We start from the raw sequence: 20,616 nt of genomic DNA, 5'->3' as shown, positions 1-20,616 counted from the left end.
TAGGAAGAGGAGGCAGTGCCGTTATAACGCATGGGCCCACCCGGGCACGGCCCGGACGCCCTCAAGAGAAGAGGGGCCTCACAAAAATGAGGTCCGGTTGAAATTTTCTAGGATTTACCAGGTAAGGCCTCCGAAAAACCACTTGGCCCGGGGGCCCATGATACTCTTAAGACGGCCCTGAGAGGAGGAGGACCCTCATCACGGTGTTCTAGGTTCGCGCCCCACTCGCACAGTGGTGGTCAGTTGAAGTTGGATGTGGTTTGCCAACTTCGAGGTGCGAATACGAGCAGGTCTCCCATGTGTAAAAAAGAATCTTTCTGTTTTTCCGAGAGCAGACAGACCTTCAACATAATGCGTACAAACATGAAAATTCAGGCATGTTCATTGAAAAATACGGACGTTAGATGGCATCACCAATATAACACAAGACACACACAAGTATAACAAAAAAAAAAACATTCACAAAACTTAAGCCTATTGGTTAAATTCGCTCGCTTTAATTGAATATTATAGAAAATGGAGCCTTCTCTATTTTTTCGAACCCAGCAGCACAACTCTGGTCTATCTCAATGGACAATTAATTACCGAATCAGTTGCGCCGGAAGTGTGAGTGCGTGTCAATTGTTGTGCGTTAATTTTAGTTGTGCCATCCATTTATCTAACTATGGATGAAGTGTGATGAATAACGTGGCCAAACGTCCCGGGACAGTCCGGACTTTTTTTCCCAAAACCGGTTGTCCCCGTCTTTTAAACAAATCCTACTTGAATTTTTATTCCTTATTAAAAATCAGAGATTGAAATTATTTTTCAACTCATAAATTATATTTTATCACTACAAATATAAATAAGAATATTGATCGCACATATGGTGAACGTGTTATTTCGGGGAATTTATTTTCATCCACTGCAATTTGCAGTTGTGCTTCATTTCCCGCCTTTGGCAACCTTCCCGTGATTTTGGCAGGGGCAAATTTTATTTGGCATTTGGCAACGATATCCCGTATATAAAATCCCAATTTCCCGTATTTCTTTCGAAGAAATATGGTCAGCCCAGTGATGAAGGAATATATGTGTATTTGTTGCTCTGGGGGAAAAGAGACTTTTTAACAGGGATCGGGGGTCGTATTAGAAAATGGAGCAAATAATTTGAGCTTTTCTTTCATAATTAGAGAAGGTCAATATCATTTTTTTTTTCAAAACGCAATTTACGCAATGCTTCAATTTAAAAATAGTTTCCAGAAAGCGAGAGCCACGCTTTAAACTTCCGCAAAATCCTTTAAAAAACAAAGCTTCTTATTTCCGTCTTCGTTCCGGAAGATCGGAAACGGAAAAGGAAACAACGAAGGATTCCTCTTTCGTTTTAACTCGGCAAAACAACATATACGTAATATTTTTAAGGAATTTTCTTCAACACCTTAATTTTCACAAATGATTTATAATTACGAAGCCAAGACCTGAAGTCCGCAATATAGTACATCGCCTACACGTGCCGCTGCTTCTTTTTTCTATACCTCTTCGGCCTCTGAAAACCACCCGTGAGTGTTCTCAATGATTGATAATTCGCGAAGAAAACAAGTTTTCTAATGAAAAACGAAACATTTTCTCTGGATACTCTTTTTATTTCATTTTTCTTCAATATTTCTACGTAAAAGATTCCCAACCTACGCGCCATTCATCCGTTTCTTTCATTAAAAACGAGGAAGTAAGTTTTTGATTGGACTCCATCTCTCTCACGTTTAATGACTATTGGTATTCGCGTCACACTTCGGCACCGCCTATTCTAGAAAAGATAGAGATTATAAATACGCCATTATATATTTTCTATCTACAATAAACGTCTCAGATCGGGTTTTCCTAAGCCTACCTAATCAAGTACTTGCATTTATAAAGCTTTCATTTGGTTGCGTGTGGCATCATTGGAAAATTTGAGAACACAAATCCATTTCTCTATCTCTCACACTCTCTCTAAAGGGGTCTGCCATTATCTTTGATGCTAGAGCTAATGATTGAGACAACAATCAGTGACCTTGTCGGCTCAATTAGCGAATTTACATGTTTCCCCTCAACCGGTTAAACTCATGTAATATGAAATCGAAAAGAGATGGATCATAAAATGCACTATGTGAGGTGATAGGGAGAAACAAGTTTTTGTGATTATATCAGACAAAGGGTTTATTTGTATAGACTTCCATACTCTATTAATATCTATGTATATTAAGTAATTATGTGCTGTATTAACTATGGTTGAGAGAAAAATCTTTGATGCAAGCCATGAACATATATTCTAATAACGGTTGGTTATTGTTTTAGCTCAAGAGAGAGACCATGTAACACATAAAAATGAAAGAAACTAAAAAACTATATTATAATACAGGGTGTCCCATAAATTGGCAGTTTGAAAATTTATAAAAATTTGAATGCGGGTTGCGAAAAAGTTATTCTCATGAAGGGAGATTGTGTTGTTGTTGTGTGTGTTTGTTTGTTTGCTGTTGTTGTTGTTGTTGTGTTTTTTTTTTTTTTTTTTTTTTTTTTTAACGGGAAAAATTAGTTCAAATATTTGTCCATAGAGGGCGCTGCATGGGGAAAATCACTGAAAATTTGGAAAAATTAGAGTCCTATAAATTACAGTGTGTACGATTAGTTTGTTGCTCATTACTGACTTTTTCTGTTACTGGCGCTCACAAAGATTTCTTTGTCATGTTGACATTGCTGGGAAAAGCACTATTGGTGAAGTTGGTTTACTTCAACCATGAATCGCTTTACGAACGTTTTGGATACAGAAAAGATTGAAGAAAGGTTCAGGTCTTGTGCTTTTTGGGTCAGTACCATCTATCTGGAAAAATTTGAATTTCTTTCTGTGTCAAGCCCTCCCCTCCCTCGTGGGAATATATTTTTAGCAAACACATTCAAATATACTAATTCCTTCCGTTTTATGAATTTTTAAACTATTTGCGAATTTATGGGACAACCTGTATTTCTTAGGACGTTTCTTTAAGACTACGAATTCTCGTAATTTGAGAGTCTCAGTGATGGAATTCTGATCACTAATCCCAATGATCGACTGTGACATGAACGGAACCTGGACAAAGCGAAAACTGGGAGGCCTCTGCGATTAAAGATTTAGTCAGTGAATACTGTTGAAATTTTGGGGCCCACTTACCCATGGGGGGGGGGGGAAACCAGATCCTGATCAATGCAGTAAACACAGATCTCCATATAAGACGCAGAAGCATTTCAAAACCGAAGCTTGTGCTCAAACCACAATACAACCACTGAACTGTATAATTATACACCTCGTAAACATTCCTCTGGGAATTTCTTACGGATTTTTCGGGAAGTATTGTACGGGACACACTGTCAAATGCTTTTTTGATATCGAGAAAAATTGATATTGTTTTATAAGAGCTATCGACATCTTCAAAAAACTGTAGATGTGAATGCCAAAAGGGCCGCGCGATTCTGTATTTTCTTCTGAATGTAGTACGGCCGTAAGTACATTGCTGGCCACCGTAAATGCAACACCCTGAAGGAAGCATGCAAATAATATGAAATTTACAACATGCGTTAGCGGAGGTGAGATATGCAAATGATTAGAATTTCAGCGCAGACGCACATCACGCGCGCCTGTGGCGCCACTTCAAAGCGCTATTTAAGGCTTGGAGATTTCGACGATTTGAAGTACGGCAATTGTTTTTCTTGTGGTTTTTTCAAAAAAAACGATCAATTATGCCTCGTAGAAAACAGCGAACATCTTTTGATCAAGTATCCGAGTTCGACAAAGGAAGGACAGTGGCCTACCGAGATTGTGGATTATCTTTCAGGGAAATCGGTAGTCGTGTTGGACGAAACCAAACAACTGTAATGCGGATATGTGATCGTTGGATGCAGGAGGGTACGACGGACCGACGTGTTCGATCGCATCCACCTCAGTGCACCACTTCACGTGATGACAGGCGTATTGTGCGTATGGCAGTGACGGATCGCTCAGCCACATCACGAACCATAGCACAGCACATTCAGTCTGTACCGCATCATCCAGTGTCTGCGCGTACCATTCGACGCCGTTTACAGCAGAGTGGTCTGTCCGCAAGACGTCCATTGCTTCGTCTACCCTTGACGCAGAACCACAGACGTCTCCGTCGCCAATGGTGCGATGAAAGAAGGATGTGGACGGCACAATGGAATGAAATTGTCTTTACTGACGAGTCACGCTTCTGTCTGCAACACCACGATGGTCGGATTCGAGTCTGGAGACACCGTGGAGAGAGGATGCTGAACAGCTGCGTTATGCACCGCCACACTGGTCCTGCACCGGGTATTATGGTATGGGGCGGTATTGGATATCACTCTCGCACTCCTCTAGTACGCATTGCCGGTACTTTAAAAAGCCAGCGCTACATCTCCGAGGTGTTGGAGCCAGTTGTCCTTCCTTACCTTCAGGGCTTGCCCACAGCCATATTTCAACAGGATAATTAACGTGCCACACGTGGCACGCATTGTCCAAAGGTTCTTCGTCAATCGCCAGATTGAATTGCTTCCCTGGCCAGCTCGCTCTCCGGATCTTTCGCCGATAGAAAACATGTGGTCCATGGTTGCTCAACGATTGACCCAGATTACATCCCCAGCTGCCACACCAGATCAACTTTGGCAACGCGTGGAAGCTGCTTGGTCTGCTGTACCCCAAGAACACATCCAAAGTCTCTTTGAATCAATGCCGAGGCGTGTGGCAGCGGTGATCTCCAACAATGGCGGCTACTCTGGCTACTGATTTCGGCAGGAACCACACTTCACAGAAGTCTATAAATTTAATCATTTGATGCTTGGTCAACATGTTATCTACAAAATAAATATTGTTGCGATATCTCTTGTCTTTCTTGGTGTTGCAATTTGGGTGGCCAGCAGTGTATTTGCTGAGACATGGAAACATCGAAAAAAAAACCCTTCAGGAATAAGCAATCGATGTAATATCGATTGATTGAAGATTCACTCTTACATCACAATTCATCGAAATAGGACAATGTTTTTTGTGTTATTTTAATCACCATTATTATACTTCAAATTGTGAGTTTTTCTTCAAAACATGTAGAAATTATCTTGTCTTTTCCAGATCAGGATGCTACCTGAAGACGAGCAGTTCACCGGCGATTATAAGGTAACGAGATACGTTATACGTTTTATGACAGATGAAACAATGTTTTGACCTGACAAATCTTTTAGCCATTGTTTTTGTATGTTCAATAAATAAAAAGCAATGTCTCTTTCAGTGGGACATCCTGAAAAACAAGAGCCGCTTCATTCTAGACACGAAACGCATCCAGTGGACCACAGACAAATGGGAATCCATGTGCGACCTGAAAAAAATTTACAAGTTCAGTCTGGGAGAACCTGCGTGCTTGGAACACTGGAAAGAAGATTCGTGGTTCGGACTCCAGAGGGTCCAGGGAGTGAATCCCGTTTTGATTAAGCTCTGCACCGAAATCCCTTCGAAGTAAGTGACGGAAATAGCCTTCACATATATATAATGGAATCATTTCCCTTAATAAAGTGGAAGTTGGAATTAAAAATAAATGTTTTTGGTTTACATTGATAGTTTCGGTGTCGAGTCTGAAATGGTCGAGCCATTCTTAGAAGGCCTAACTTTGCAAGAAGCTATGCAGCAGAAGCGGATATTCCTCACCGACTTGGCCATATTGAAGGACGTCGTTTGCAGGGATGACAGAGTTGTAAGTTATCAGGAGCTTATGAGACTAGTATTTTTCTAGACTTCTTTCTGATTTACTGTGCGTTATATACAAGGGGGAAAAAATACAAGGGTGTCTGCTCTTATCGTTGTTTAATTCCCTTTAACCATTGGTTTTAGGCTGGCGTTACGCTATAAAAGTTTGATAAAAATTCTTTTATAAAACTTGAAAAACGTAACCAATAAGAACATCTGTGACATTCGAGCGAACTTAACTGATCCGCCTGATTGAATTGGTTGAATTTTTCAAGTTTTATAAACTAACTTTTATCAAAATTTTATAATGTAATGACGGCCTTAGAGCAAACTTTCAATTACGAAAGAAGAAAATAAAGTTTCAAATTGCTATCAGACATTACCCTTAAAAATATCATTTCCCTTTTCAAGATACAAAATTTAAATTTTATACCATCACTTAACTCTAATAGTTTTATAACTCTATTAGTTTGATACATTATTCTCTTCGTGCACTGAGACGATAAATAAATAAATTTAAACAGAATCCATCTTCTTACGACCCAAACCAAAATGGACCTACACTGGTATTTAAAATTGAGAGAATTTTTACTTTTGGTGGATTATCTCCGGAACTTCTGGACAAATTTTGTAAAATTTGGCATACGCATGGGTTGATATGGTACAAACAAAATAGACATACAACGGCAACGGTAATTGTATACATTCACAGGTCGTGCGTAAGACGCATCAGCAGTGATCTGCTGATGCGTCTGCAAGCCGTCTCAACAGCATCAACGGCCCCAGGCCAAGTTATTTTCTCGAGGCCCTATATGGCGAATTCTCTAAAATTAAAACAGATCTCCTTTCTGTGAGAGGCCCGAGTGAGCCCATGCGACAAGACGGCACCGCGCATCAGTGCCAAATGGAGTAAGTAACACAGAACTTACAATATCGAAAAAAAACCAAAAAAAACAGGGAATGGGGGGAATTGGGACCCCCTAAGCGTTGTTGGTAAATTTGATAAATACTGAAAATAATATCATTTTTACCGGTGATTATGCATAATAACCAAGTGTCATTGGCAAATTTGATAAATACTTGAAATTTTTCGCCTTTATCCGCGATTATGCATAATACCCTAGTGTAATTGGTGAATTTGATAAATATGAAAAAATTTGCAAATGTGTCTAGTATGTGTAATGAATACATTCGAACCGCAATATAATAATAACAAATTTTACGATCTTACCCCGATATAATGCATATATGATTTATCATGCATAGTATATAACATAGTTTCCCAAACTTTTTGCTCAATCGCCCCCTTCTTCAGAATTTTTTTTCCCCATCGCTCCCCAACTCAAGCGAACCCATAAAATTCTATGCTATACCAGTAGCTTCTATCGCCCCCTCCCCCAAATTCATTACATCGCCCACCATGGGGTGATATTACCCACTTTGGGAAACACTGGTATATACTGTAATATAAAGTTCTATTTATCATGTTTACAAACGACCCCTTAGGTACTATGTATAATCACCGGTAAAATTGATTAATTTAGAGAAATTTATCGAACTTACCAAAATTCGGGGTAAATATGCATAATAACCTGTTGTTATACATAATAGCTGCATTTATAACATTTACCGTAACATATACATAATATGGTACTGTATATATATAATAAAAGTCTTTTACTAATTACAGCTGTGCAATCCTCTGGCTCTCTTCTTCTTGAATAAAAACAAAGAGCTCATGCCAATCGCTATACAGTTATTTCAAGACAAAGGACCAGACAACCCAGTAAGTATTTATAAAAATTACAGTGAATTTTGGTTTCTAAATTTTAAGAAATCGTGGAATACAATGAGAAATCGGGGAGGGGGTATTCATGAATCGGTTTATACCAGTGGTTCTCAATCTGGGGCGGCTGTAGGGTTGTGGAACCTGTGCGGAAGCACAGGGACACATTCGAGGGGCCTCGAATCAGAGGTGAAGAAAAATACAGTGGCGTTGGAGCCGGGGTGCTGCTGTGGGTACTCGAGCACCCACGGTAACTTTGGGCAGGGATCCGAGCACCCCCTGAATTCATTCTGAAATTAAAAATTTCTTATATATAACTAAAGACGAGTACCCATAGGTTCGAAACACTTCCGACGCCTCTGGAAAAATATCAATTGTAGAAAAAATTGAAAAAAAAACCAAATTAAATTGAACGTTGAAGGACCGGACACACGCCCACTTCACCTCTCAGAGAGATTTCGAAGCGTTTCTCCGAAAAAGATGGGGTGTATCTAGAAATTTCTTAATTAGTATGAAATCAACATACAACGCGATTTCATACACATAGGCGGTTAAAATCCTCCGGAACCAAAATTTCTCCCCCATAAAGTTCCCCGCTTAATATGATAATTTCCACGATTTTTACCGCTTAATCGAATATTACTCTTTACATGTCAACTGTTAATACGCATCCAACCACTATACGCATTATGATTTATTGAATGAAACGTTTGGAATTAATGTCAAATATGTAACTAGGTTAAGATAAATACATTTGACAGTAGTACTGGCCTCCAAGCTCTGTTCATCCGATAGAGGGCGATAACTTTAATAATGAAAAGTAAAAATCTTATTGTGATCATTTTAATTAAATATAATTTTCATTTCATTTTTAAATGTCTGATTTACTCGAGATGCTTTATTAATATTGATCCTCCATCAGTTTTCAATATACAAACTACTATACTAATGTTGTAAAATGGCAATAGAATTGTTCCCCCGCTTAATAGGATATTGTGTGCTGGAATCGTTAATATAGCCGATTAAGCGGGGCGGACTGTATAAATAAATACAATGATAAATCTGGGACAGAAATTATAATCAATCACCGCCCATAGTTAATCAGTTCGTAAATCGTACCATTGTCCTTGTGTAGATATAATCGCAGAATAATCTGTCTGGTATATGATAGAATCCGGAATTGAGTTTATCCAATCTATATATATATGTATACACACAATATAACTATGTCATTGATTTTTGGAATAAGTGATCATGCCTGAATAACAAATAACTTTTCGTGTAATGTCATGCCTCCATGTCATGAACTCCTGCCAGCGGGCAACACAGATAGACAACCCCAGTTCACGAAGAAGTGAAGGATTAAAAGCTAAAAACTTCAACGACTAAATTGGCCGTGCTATCAGTTTTTACACAATTTTACGCATTGAATACATAAATCTATGAGGTTAACCGATTTTGTTGATGCGGCTTATACGATGGAGGGATCGCGTGTCAGAACTTTTTTCTCGAGCCGCCCCGACCCCTTGCGGGTCCCTGGGATATTCTGGGGGACGGGGACGTGGAGCATAAATCCAGCAAACCTGTCCATAGACAATACCTTCTAAAGGTTCTTGCTCTAGAAGGTGTTGCCATAGATCCAGAAAGATCTGGGCATAATTCAAGGAGGGTGCGCGCGCTACATGATTAAATCTGCTATGATTTTCGTGAATAAGTATGCAAATATATAAGCTGATAAAAGAATCATTGCTCAAATATTTAAAAAAAAACCATTAAGGTAAGGTAATAGACATTTTCTGGAAATCAGAAAAGAAAAACACTCATTTTGAATCTCTTTAAATACTACCTGAATATTGAAATTTTTTTTTACGTACTTATAGGTTTTCTTGCCAAGTGATGATCCGTATACGTGGCTTATGGCTAAAATGTATTACAATAACGCCGATGCAAGTTTCCATCAATCATGCACTCATCTAGGTATGTGTGGTTTCATATTATACAGGGTGCATACCTGATTACTCTCGCCGCAAGTTACTGGCGAACCCTTCATCCTAGAGCAGGGGTTTCCAACATTCTCGCGGAACCCTCGATAGTTATAGGCTGTTCCGCGGTATTCTCGATGATAATGAGGCCGTTCTTGGGAGCTCAAAGATATTTATGAATATTTAACCGAAAAAAGTGTCCCAACACCGTCAGTCTTAACAGCATCATAGCCCCAGGGCAAAATGAATCAGGGCTTAGGTATTATATTACCTATAAAATTTATATGCTTATTGTCATAAATCATTGTGCCTGATCTTATTCTGGAAGTCCCTATGCAACTTAGGTTCCCCTACAAGTGGTTGGTGCTGACAGTGCTCCATTCCGGGACCCCGAGACGATTCTCATCAGTTTTTGTTCTTCTACACTATGAATTCATAATGGGGGGTGGCTAACCACAGATCAGAGCCTAGCGGTCCTAGAGCAGGATGTGGAGGCCATGGGCCCTCCGTGCCGTGCTCGGGTTAGACTCGTGCGTCTACGTGGCCCTGGATGTCCTTTAAAGCACACGTAAATTCTGTAATTCAAAAATCCTTACTTCTAGTAAGGTAAAATTATTATATCCCTGATGAATCGGAAAATGAAAAAAATTCGAATTTTATAAAGAAATTTTTTTTTTTTAAATTGGACGTTTTTGCGTTTAAGAAATTTCAGGTTTTGGTAAAAAAAATTGTTCTCTCTGCCAACTGTAAGAATTCAAATGAACTCTATTCTAAGATGTTTTTCTTTACCTTTGTATTTGCAAAAGGGAATTTGTATTTGCAATTTTGTAGTGATAATACGAGGGCTCTCGGTGCTTTTTTTCAGCGCATGGGCCTTGCCCGGGGGCCTCGGATACATACGAAAGTTCAACAGAAAATATGTAAATTGGTAGGTGTGAATTTCAATCTGAATATCACTTGCCCGGGCAGGGCCGCAACTAGGCCTGGCAACCGTGGCCCCGAGCAGAATGGAGTGCTCCACAAAAGTTTACGTTCCTTTTGCATAATGATAATTCTTTCAAGAGGAGCCCAAGGAAAAGCCCCGGGCCACCGATAATGCACACTACGGCCCTGTGCCCGGGATACCCATGATACTCTCGAGATGCCCCTTAAGTCGATGCGTAGCCACGACGTTGGAGCCCCGTGAGCCTGTTGGGGAGGCATATTCACGAATCAAGGGCATTGATTGTAACCATCACCAGAAGAGAAGTACTCGTACAAGAACTGTGACGTATGACTTTAGAAATGATCATGATGCTAATCATTGAATCATAGTGTTCATTTGAGTTGTCAGTACGGTGAATATCTCCCGAGCACGAAATCAAGCATGCATCCTCAATGGTTTAAGTGAGCAGCATGACCCCCCCCCCCCCCATAAGGGTAAGGCTGAGAAAGCTCTATAGCACGGGGGCAAATCTTTTATTATTTTTATACTATAAATTCACTATACAGGAGGCCTACCAAAGATATCGGTCCAGAGAGCCAAGGTTCAGGTTGTACCACCGAGATGCTCGCGGCAATAGGAAAAATTTCATTCCCACATAAATGTGCTCGCTAATTTTCTTTTACAGATAGCGGGCACATTCTCTTTTGTTTCCCCTGCACGGACCTGTTGTTTCTCTGCGTACAGAATCGTGCATAATCACAAAATAACACACGCTGCCTTATACAATAATGTAATTTTTCATTTCCGTGTGCAGCAAAAAATTCTCACGGAAACATTCTCAGGCCCCAAACGTCCATTCTTTGTGAACTTATTCATAATTGAAAAAATTGTGCCTTTCTTTGTTACTTTTGTCCATGACCAATGAGCATGTAAAAATGACATTTCTTCAGTGAAAATGTGCCTTCTATATAGAAAATAATTATGCAGTGTGTTGTGTACAGTATTATATTACGTGTGAGAAACATCATACGTTCTGCCACCTATCAAATAAAACTGTTACCATTCTTCAATTGATGATCAGAGTTGGATGTTTTATGCATTGTACTAAAATTAATATACCTTACACAAAAAACAACTGTTGAAATTTTGAAACAAAAACTTGATAATTCAATTAATATTACTATTCATATTTATTAATATCATACTTCACTGATATTTTCTATGTTACACATTCATTAGAACCCGGTCATCAATTTCAATCGAAGAATTTTAACAGTTTTATTTGATAGGTGGCAGAAGAGATTTCTCTATATTTTTGTCACATAATACTCTAACGGCATAGTTTCCCAACCTTTTTGTCCCATCGCCTCCAATGAAATCTAACCCATAGGATCCTATGTTATACTCGTAGCTTCTACCGCCCCCCTCCCGGGGGGGGGGGGTTAACGCCCAAGTTGGGAATCACTGCTCTACTGTATACTTGTTTTTTCAACGTTTTCTAGAAGGCACATTTTTACTAATAAAATTTCATTTTTACCCGTTTATTGGTTATGGACAAAAGTAACAAAGAATGGCACCCCTTTTTTCATGATAAATCGAAATCCAATTGATAATTGAAAATATGGACGTTTAAGGTATGAGAATAAGAATGCTTCCGTGTGTAGATATTTTTTTGCTGCGCAGAAGAAAAGAATCCCTATTGTATAAGGTAGCATGTTATTTTGTGATTCTGTGCGTAGAGAAACAAAATATCGGTGCAGGTGTAATAAAATAGAATGCGCCCTCCACACCCTCCCCCATAAGGGAAAAAAAGGATCCCTCGTACATCACCATAACTGTTTTTTCCTTATATCACTGAAAAGCGCATATATATATTTATTCAGCCCCGGGGCGAAATAAACGAGGTGCTTAGACACCACCTCTTAAATTAGATATTTATTGTCATAAATCATTGTGTCCAATCTTATCTTAGAAGACCCTATGGAAATAAGGTTACCGTGCCCGGGTGGGACTCATGCGTTATAAGATGGCCCTGGGTGTCCCGTAAAGTGCACGTAAATCCTTTATCCAAGAATCCTCCTCGCTCTCAAGAATATCACTAGTAGATAAAATATTTCCCAAAAAAACATTCTGTTTTTACTACTTATAATTTTCTGATGAAACGGAAAATGATATTCACGAACTTTTGGAGATTCTGGTTTTAAAATTCGATGTGAAAAAATGAAATGTTGGAATTTCCAGAGTTGTTGAGTCATCTAAAAAAATCAGGGTGGTCCGATTTTATTTTTAAGGGCATCTCGTTAAAATTCGGAGTAAAGAACGGCTTTCCGACTGTTAGTAACAAGGAAGTTTTCTTCTTTGGAAACTCTACGGGTTCCGGGATTTTTAAGGGTTCCGTGGACTTTGATCATGCAGAACCCCTGGATTCCGTGGAACACCAGTTGGAAACCCATGTCCTAAAGGTATACATTTGATCATTTTTGTGGCACCACGGTTATTTTCTGCACACGAGAGGTAATTAGACCGGGACCTGCAATTTATAGCAGTTTCTGAACGGCAGCCTTTTTTTTTATACTCACCGAGAAGTTGTTGCGCTATCGCCTCAGTGTGGGACTTCGTGCGGTAGCAATCTTTTTTCTGTGGTCATGCCGCCGTATTTTTTGTACTCGTGTCATATTCTAGACGCACGCTTCCAATTAGAAAAAGTATCCGAATAATGTGTTGTACTCAGATACGTTATTCACATTGCAAGGGGTTAAAATAAAATGAAAAGTTTTTATTGGGTTACTTTGCTCTAAAAATTCCAATTAGAAAGCTGTTGCCTTGTCTCTCCTGGAGACTAAATAAAACAATATCCACGTTTCCAAGTGCAATATTCGCTGAGATATATTTGAATTCAAAAATCGGAAAAAAGTAGAGAAAGATAAATGGGGGGGGGGGGAAGTCCGTTAGTTTTTATGCTATTCTTTCCTAACCTTCCTATGATTTTGGAATTCAAATATCTCGGCGAATATTGCATTTAGAATCGTAAATTTTTTTTAAATTCCTCAGGAGAGACAAGACAACAACTTTCTAACTGAAATTTTTAGGGCACTCACAGGGTCACTAAGTAAAAAGTTTTACAATTTTATTTTAATAACTAAATAACCCCTTGCAATGTGAATGCCGTATCTGAGTATTACGCGTTATTTGGATACTTTTTCTAATTGGAAGTATAAGCACCTCTATAGCAACCATTGTACCTCTAGGATCAATGGTTCACCAGTAATTTGCGGCGAGAGGCATTAGCTATGCGCCCTGTATATTTATCACAATGTTATTTACTCAATGGATTATACTGATTATAGAAATATCTGTAGTTGTTATTTAAAGATCGATATTGATACAGTCAACTCTCGTTACGTCGACCCCGTGTTATAGCAACCATTCCATTGAAACGATTGGTAGGAAAGGTCTGAAATGTTTTTATATATAACGACTACCTTATGAGTTTTCCTTTCGATATAACGTCTGCTTTCGACAAAACGATTAGGGTTGCTATAACGAGCGTCGACTGTAATGTGATTTTTTACATGGGAAAAAGTTCTCCAATGCCTGTTGTACTGAAGCATTCATAACATGTGGATATTTTTTGGAAACAGGCATGACGCATTTGCTGATGGAAGGTATCGTGATTTGCACGCACAGAAACTTGTCACCGTCTCATCCACTATTCAAGCTGATGGCGCCACATTTCCTTTTCCTCCTTGCAATAAACTCGTAAGTTATTAATCATCAAAATAATAATTACTATATATTCTGACTGTAAAAAAAAGTTTTAATTTTTGCAAGAGAAATTTTAAAACAATTCAATAAATCTCAGCGAATATTGTACTTTAAAACATGGATTTTTTTTTTGGCCTCAGGAGAGATAGGGCAAAAATTTTCTAATTGGAAGTAAGAGAACAAAGAATCGCATAAAAATTTAAATTTTGTAACTTTTTTTTTTTATCAATGATTTTTTCCCCCTTTGAACGGCATTTAAGATGATGGGCGACATCATTTGAAACATTGAAAGTTGTCTCTAAAAGGACAAGAAATAGCCATTGGACAACGATAAGAGTGGATGACACTCTGTATAATTATATACAGTCGGCCCGCGAGGTATTCATATCCGGGGTTTTCGTATTCGCGGTCTTTTTCCCAAGTTTCCTGGGAAACACCTGTTGCATTCCTAACTCCCGTATCGGAACAAAATCCCCTCCGAAAGGTTTTCTAGTGCTTGTGGAAATGCTTCTAAAAAGACAGTTTTCTTGTGTTTGTTTCCGAAAGAGAAAAATTCAAAATATGGAAAATGCTTAGCTTCATTGCTGTGGTTATTACGTTATCGAAGAATGTACACAGTCAGATATTTCAAGGGGAAAAAGAATTTTAAGTCTGATCAGCTTTGGTGTACTTACACCTGCTGCTACATAGCCTTGGATCCACATCTCTCATGCAGAGAGAGCTGTTCTTCTATAGGTGCGATATAAAAAATATGCAAGTTGTTCAATACATAACTTGCATGCTGCAATTGACATCATTAAATATGTAAATCCTCGAGCACTGAAGAGAAAGAACAAATTACATCTCCTAGTAGTTTGTATGAACAATAGAAAAGCTTGGACAACGAAAAACACTTTTCCTGTATTGGTTTGAATAGTGTTCCGTTCCGGAAGTCAGAAGGCACCTTTTGACGGCAAAGACATAGTATTCAAAGTTCTTTGGATACTAGATAATGTCCTTCAATACCATGGCGTTGAAGTCCTTTATATTTCTCCTAACTCAACCTATATCATTCCGCAGTTTTACCAGGGGAAATGTGAAAACTTGTGGCTCGCTATACTCATTAGGCCTATTCAATGATTTATATAGATGTGGGCCAATATTTCCCAACCTGGGGCCCACATTTACTGCCCACTCCATTGCATGCAGGCCGTTACTAGGACTTTCGCCGCCAGGGACAAACATTATTTCGCCGCTCCCAAAACTTTAAAATTCGATAATTTTATTTATAACGGTTATTTGTTCCCACCTAAATTTGCCTCCCCCCCCCCCCCCAGTTACGGCCCTGACTGCATGAATGACACATTCCAATGCATGAATTCGCATTTTGTACTGCAAAATTGTAATTTGTTCCATTTTTTGTGATATGAAAATTTAAATAAAAAAACCCACATTTTTGGAAACTATGGGTGGGTGGCGTCGAAATCGACCTTCTGATGCTACGGGAGCACGGGGTCATGAGCGGAGATACGCCCCCCCACCCCCCCCCCCCCCCCCCCCCCCCAGCGTCAAAGGTGGAGTCGACTAATCTAATGTATATATGAATTGACATAATCATCTTCGTGCCCCCTAGACTTCCAAGTCTATCTCCGCCTATGGAAAGGGTCCACGACATCAGAAAAGTTGGGGAACATTGATGTAGGCTATTGGAGAAGATACAAATGTAAAAAACATCGAAGATATTATGAGAGGCATTGCCATATTAGCGACGCAAGTGGATGGAGAAGAGTTCAATGATGTGGACATGAAAGAAATTGGAAATGAGGAATTTATTTACTAATAAACTGGATAACAGCAATTCAGAAATAAACAGAGAAAGGATTAATCTAGCTCACGGCTCCTGCAGCATGAGCGATACTCCATGAAGATGATCAAGATTGAGAAATGGAAGGCTCATGAAAGCTCATTATGAGCAACATAGCGTAAAGGACTTCCTAAGGCAATGGATTGTTTCCATGACAGAGACTCATCTATGGTACGTTTTTCCACATATAGATAAATTAGCAGGGAGAGCCCGTTGTTACCATACTCTTAAGAAATTAACTTAAATGAAGAAACAACTGACAGGACATTATGTTGTTCTTTCAGAAATTTAGAGAACCATTGGACACCCCCCCCCCCCCCATTCGGCAGATATAAACGAGATACCCAAAAAATAAAAGTTTACGGTTTGCGTTATTCGCAGTGGCATCTGCAACGTAACCCCCGCGAATACCAAGGGACGATTGCAATATGTTTTTATATTTTCACGTTTTTTTTCGGAATCTGGTCATATGCAATCGTGGCGAGGTTGACTGATGCATTTTTGACTTTTTCAGCATGAAAAATCATTGCAAGTCTTCAATTTCATCCACATTTTTTGCTCGATACCGTTTGAGAAATTTCATGCTCTGACAGTTATGAGCTAAAGTCTTTTTTTTTAAAAATTTAATCTAAAACATTTGCAACAAACACAGAAATCCTTTCTTTTCGAGTAAGTTTTTCAAATTTTACTGCCATTGCTTGAAGCCATGACATTTGTGAAGAATTTTTTTTTAGATTATTGGAAAAAGAGGTACCGCTCTCTATATGAGCCAAACAAAAAATAACAATCAAATAATTAAATGTACTGAAGATAACTTGGACACAAGACACCATTTTCTCGAATATCTTATGTCTTACCAAACGCTGTGTTCACATATTTTACAGAATTTCCGAACGCTTTATCCAATAAAAATATTATTTATATATAGTGGTTGATATATATTAATGGTTGTCATGTGAATTTCGAAATTCAATTAAGCAGGAGAAAGTTTTAAAAATTATCACATTTAACGGATAAATTTTGGTTTCAGAGAAGTTTATTCGTTACTTGATTAAGCGGGGCTGACGGTACTATACATAGACAATAGTGTGTCAAAATGTGAGTTTTTTTTTTTTTTTAAATTTTTACAATATCAATCTGTTTTTTCCTAGGAGAGGTTTAGAGAAACTGATATCCCCAAATGGCTGGGTGGATAGGACAATGACTGTTGGAAGGATTGGCATGTTTGAAGTGATCAAGCGAAGGTATTTATTTCTTTTTTTTTCCCCCCACATTCACTCAACTGAAATCATAACTGTTATAAACGAATAGATTTTTTTTGTTTTCAATAAATAAATTTGCAATTGTAAGAAAAGCGATGATGATACATATTTTGTAAGGGCTTGAACATTGGGGGAGGGGGAAGGTCCAATTTAGGTTCTTATTTTCTTAGCAGAACATAAGCACTACATATGGGCACAATTTTTACTTTGAGACCCTGGGCAAATGCCCTCCTTACCCATACAGAAATCAGGCTTAGTAAAATCAAAATCGTACATTAAGAAAATTTAGAAAAAACAAAACATGGAAGCTCTTTTTTTTTCAAAGAAATTACTGCTTTAAAATATAAACAAACCATACAATGCTATCAGTTGGGAACTATCTGACAACAGAAAGATGGCCAATGACCTTCACCAAAAAAATAGAGGGTTCATTTTTCAGTAGGGAGAAATGGGGGGGGGGGATGAAAAACAAAACATCCTCCAGCAGCGACCCCATCTCGCCACAGAGAGCACCAGGCCTATAACGGTACAAATCTTCAATTATTAAATTTCACTCGTATTAGGAAAATTGATGGCAGCACTATATATATAACAAGCATTACAGAGAAACAAACTTCATGTTAGGTTCACAACATGCACAAGCACATTCCAACATGTACCAGATTGTTAGAAATTCTGCAGAAGATAGTGAAGGAAGTGCATGTATGGTTTGGTTTAGTAGTAGCAGCAACTCTGGAGGATGGGTTTTTTTTTACACAATTAAAAAAAATATTTGTAAGTGGATATGTTATGGTCGGACCCTGAACGCTGCAAAAAGTGGCTAATTTCCAAGTATTTAATATAATTTAATTCAATGCTTTTATATTTATTATAAGAAAACAATTTATTCTTTTTCAGAATGAATTCATGGTATATGAATGTTGATGGGATTGTACCAAATGAGATAAAGTCAAGAGGGGTAAGAATTTTCGCTAGCAATAGCATATACAATGTATTTACCCAGTTTCGACAGATCAGGCAGTTTTGATTGTGAAACTATTAAATCAGTAGTCAATGCTATCACAAATATACACAGGGATTCCAAAAAAAATCACCAAATCAAGGAAATCAGGTTCTCCTATTTGCACTTTTTGTTTATAAACATAGCTGGAAAAATTAATGTGCATGCACGAATCTGGCCAAGACAAGAAGTCTTTGGCTTAAATTTTTATATGAATGATCTATTTTCGTCATTTATATGAAAGCAGGTATTGGTAAATGAATGGAGAAGAGTTTTGGTGTTGAGAAGAAGTACATGGTTGGTCATTTTGCTTCAAACAACCCATGTTTCACTTACGAGATAAATGGTAATATTATTCTGGATGTAAATCGAATCAAGGTGTTGGGAGATGTGATTGAAGTTTTTAAAATTTTCAATGGAGTGGATAGGATGAACCGTTATTAATACACCATTAATCCAATGTTTCACAACTCTGGGACACCAGTTTGGATTAGCAAGAGACAACTCCAGATTGCTGCGTCACAGGGAATTTTTTATCTAACAGGGTTGTGAATAAATGGAATAGCTTACCTCCGGAGCTCATGAATTCTAACTCAATTGGCACGTTTAGAAAGAAGCTATCCATACTTAGATAAGATAACCATAATTTTTTTATGGGCCATATTTTCCTTTTATCATAACCATTAGGTTTAGTTTAGCACGTTTATTATTATTATTTTCGTGATGACTGCTCTTATTTTGAATGCTGTATTTTAGTTTTAATCGACATCCACAATTTTTTAATGGCCATTTTTTTCAGCGACTTTATTAAGCATTTTGTCTGTTGTAGCCTTAGTGTTTGTATAAACATGTTCTATAGCGATGTGAAAAATATTTGAATACATAAAAAAAAAAGTTCCCGATAATATTCTAACTGAAACTATTGCATTATGAATTTACTTTGAATAATAAAGAAAAAAGTTTTTTTTCTGTTAAAAACAAACTTTATATATATATATATAACCATCCTTATCTTTTTTTTCTTCTACTTACAGGTGGATTGCAAGGATATCTTGCCTCATTATCCTTATCGAGATGATGCAATTACTCTTTACAAAACTATCGAGAAATATGTATCGAAAATTGTGAATCATTTTTATGGTAGGAATCATGTTTTGAAATACTATAAATCAGGGCTTGACAAACCCCAGGCGCCAGATTGCCATGGCAACTAAAAAGTTGGTATTGGTATGTAAAATTATCATGTGCAATTACTAAAATATAATCTAAAAATGAACAATTTCGTAATTTTTGAAATCAACATAGGAAGAATTTACTAAGCCATGGGGGGGAAAGACTACTTTTCTCCGAAAAGAAATATGTTCGGCTCCTAAAAAAACTTGGCTGGCGCCTAAAATTGTTTACAATTTGTCAAGTCCTGCTATAAATATCACAAAGACATCTTGGATAACACAAAAAAAGCAAAGGAAGTGCGAAAGATTTTATTTTGCTCAAAAAATGACTATGGCTGGAGAAAAATAATAAATACGTCACAATTTTCATGAAATTTACATCAAAAACTAGTGTGTGTGTGTATTTGATGAAATAACTGTTTAGTTGTTTCTGTGAACTTTATACAAATTTTATTGATTTTGTTCCGAATTCAATAGCCTGATTCATTACAGGCCGAGGCAGACAAGTCCCTTTTTCGACTGAAATTACCAGCCTCTGTGGGAAAAATGAAACTAAATGTGTTTTCTCTATTTCGAAGGGAGGGTCATTCCATTTCAAATCACCTGGCAAAATGCCAAAATGACACCCATAGTCTCAGATTTCAATGATTTTTTTTTTATTTGTTGCATTTACCATCCTTATTAACCATGTGAAATATTATTTGCATATCTCTAAAACTTTTTGAGAAAACAAATATTGAAATTTATCAGAAACTGATGCAGATGACTTTTCCGAGGCTCAATTTTTAAGCGGCATTGTTTCAGAAAATAAATCATAACTTTTTCAATATATTCAAGTGAAATTTTCACTAAAGTGTTCACAAAAACATACAGAATATGAATAAAAATAATTCATACACTTTTCTCCTAAATATATGAAGTAAAATACTGGAGAAAAAAAATGACGGTTTTTTGACCGTTAATATGTTTATTCTGGCTCGCAACACAAAATTCATCGAAATAAGACTGGATCGTTCCGATTTCAAATCATTCAACTAGATACTGAAATGCAACCCATCATCCCAGATTCCAATTATTATTTTTTATTTATTGCTTCTACCATGCTTGTTGACCATGCAAAGTTTCATGTACATATCTCAAAAACTTTTTGAGAAAAAAATGTTTT

At 37.7% G+C, this 20,616-nt stretch overlaps 1 protein-coding gene across 1 annotated transcript in view; it reads left to right on the top strand.

Moving 5' to 3' along the window:
* LOC149070375 (allene oxide synthase-lipoxygenase protein-like) overlaps nucleotides 1-20,616 on the top strand; it is a 41,096-nt gene that overhangs the window by 9,211 nt on the left and 11,269 nt on the right. Inside the window, exons 3-11 of the mRNA XM_089249684.1 lie at nucleotides 5,108-5,152; nucleotides 5,265-5,488; nucleotides 5,591-5,723; nucleotides 7,407-7,502; nucleotides 9,383-9,479; nucleotides 14,051-14,168; nucleotides 17,169-17,261; nucleotides 18,177-18,237; nucleotides 19,314-19,419. Of these exons, the coding sequence (XP_089105810.1) occupies nucleotides 5,108-5,152; nucleotides 5,265-5,488; nucleotides 5,591-5,723; nucleotides 7,407-7,502; nucleotides 9,383-9,479; nucleotides 14,051-14,168; nucleotides 17,169-17,261; nucleotides 18,177-18,237; nucleotides 19,314-19,419 (973 nt within the window). The remainder of the gene's footprint in view (nucleotides 1-5,107; nucleotides 5,153-5,264; nucleotides 5,489-5,590; nucleotides 5,724-7,406; nucleotides 7,503-9,382; nucleotides 9,480-14,050; nucleotides 14,169-17,168; nucleotides 17,262-18,176; nucleotides 18,238-19,313; nucleotides 19,420-20,616) is intronic.

Source organism: Pholcus phalangioides, unplaced genomic scaffold (assembly GCF_987345545.1).
Source record: "Pholcus phalangioides strain wild (caught in Gottingen) unplaced genomic scaffold, Ppha-v1.0 ptg000022l_1, whole genome shotgun sequence".
NCBI classification, from domain to species: Eukaryota; Metazoa; Arthropoda; class Arachnida; order Araneae; family Pholcidae; genus Pholcus; species Pholcus phalangioides.
This window is presented reverse-complemented; position numbering and strand designations above follow the sequence as displayed.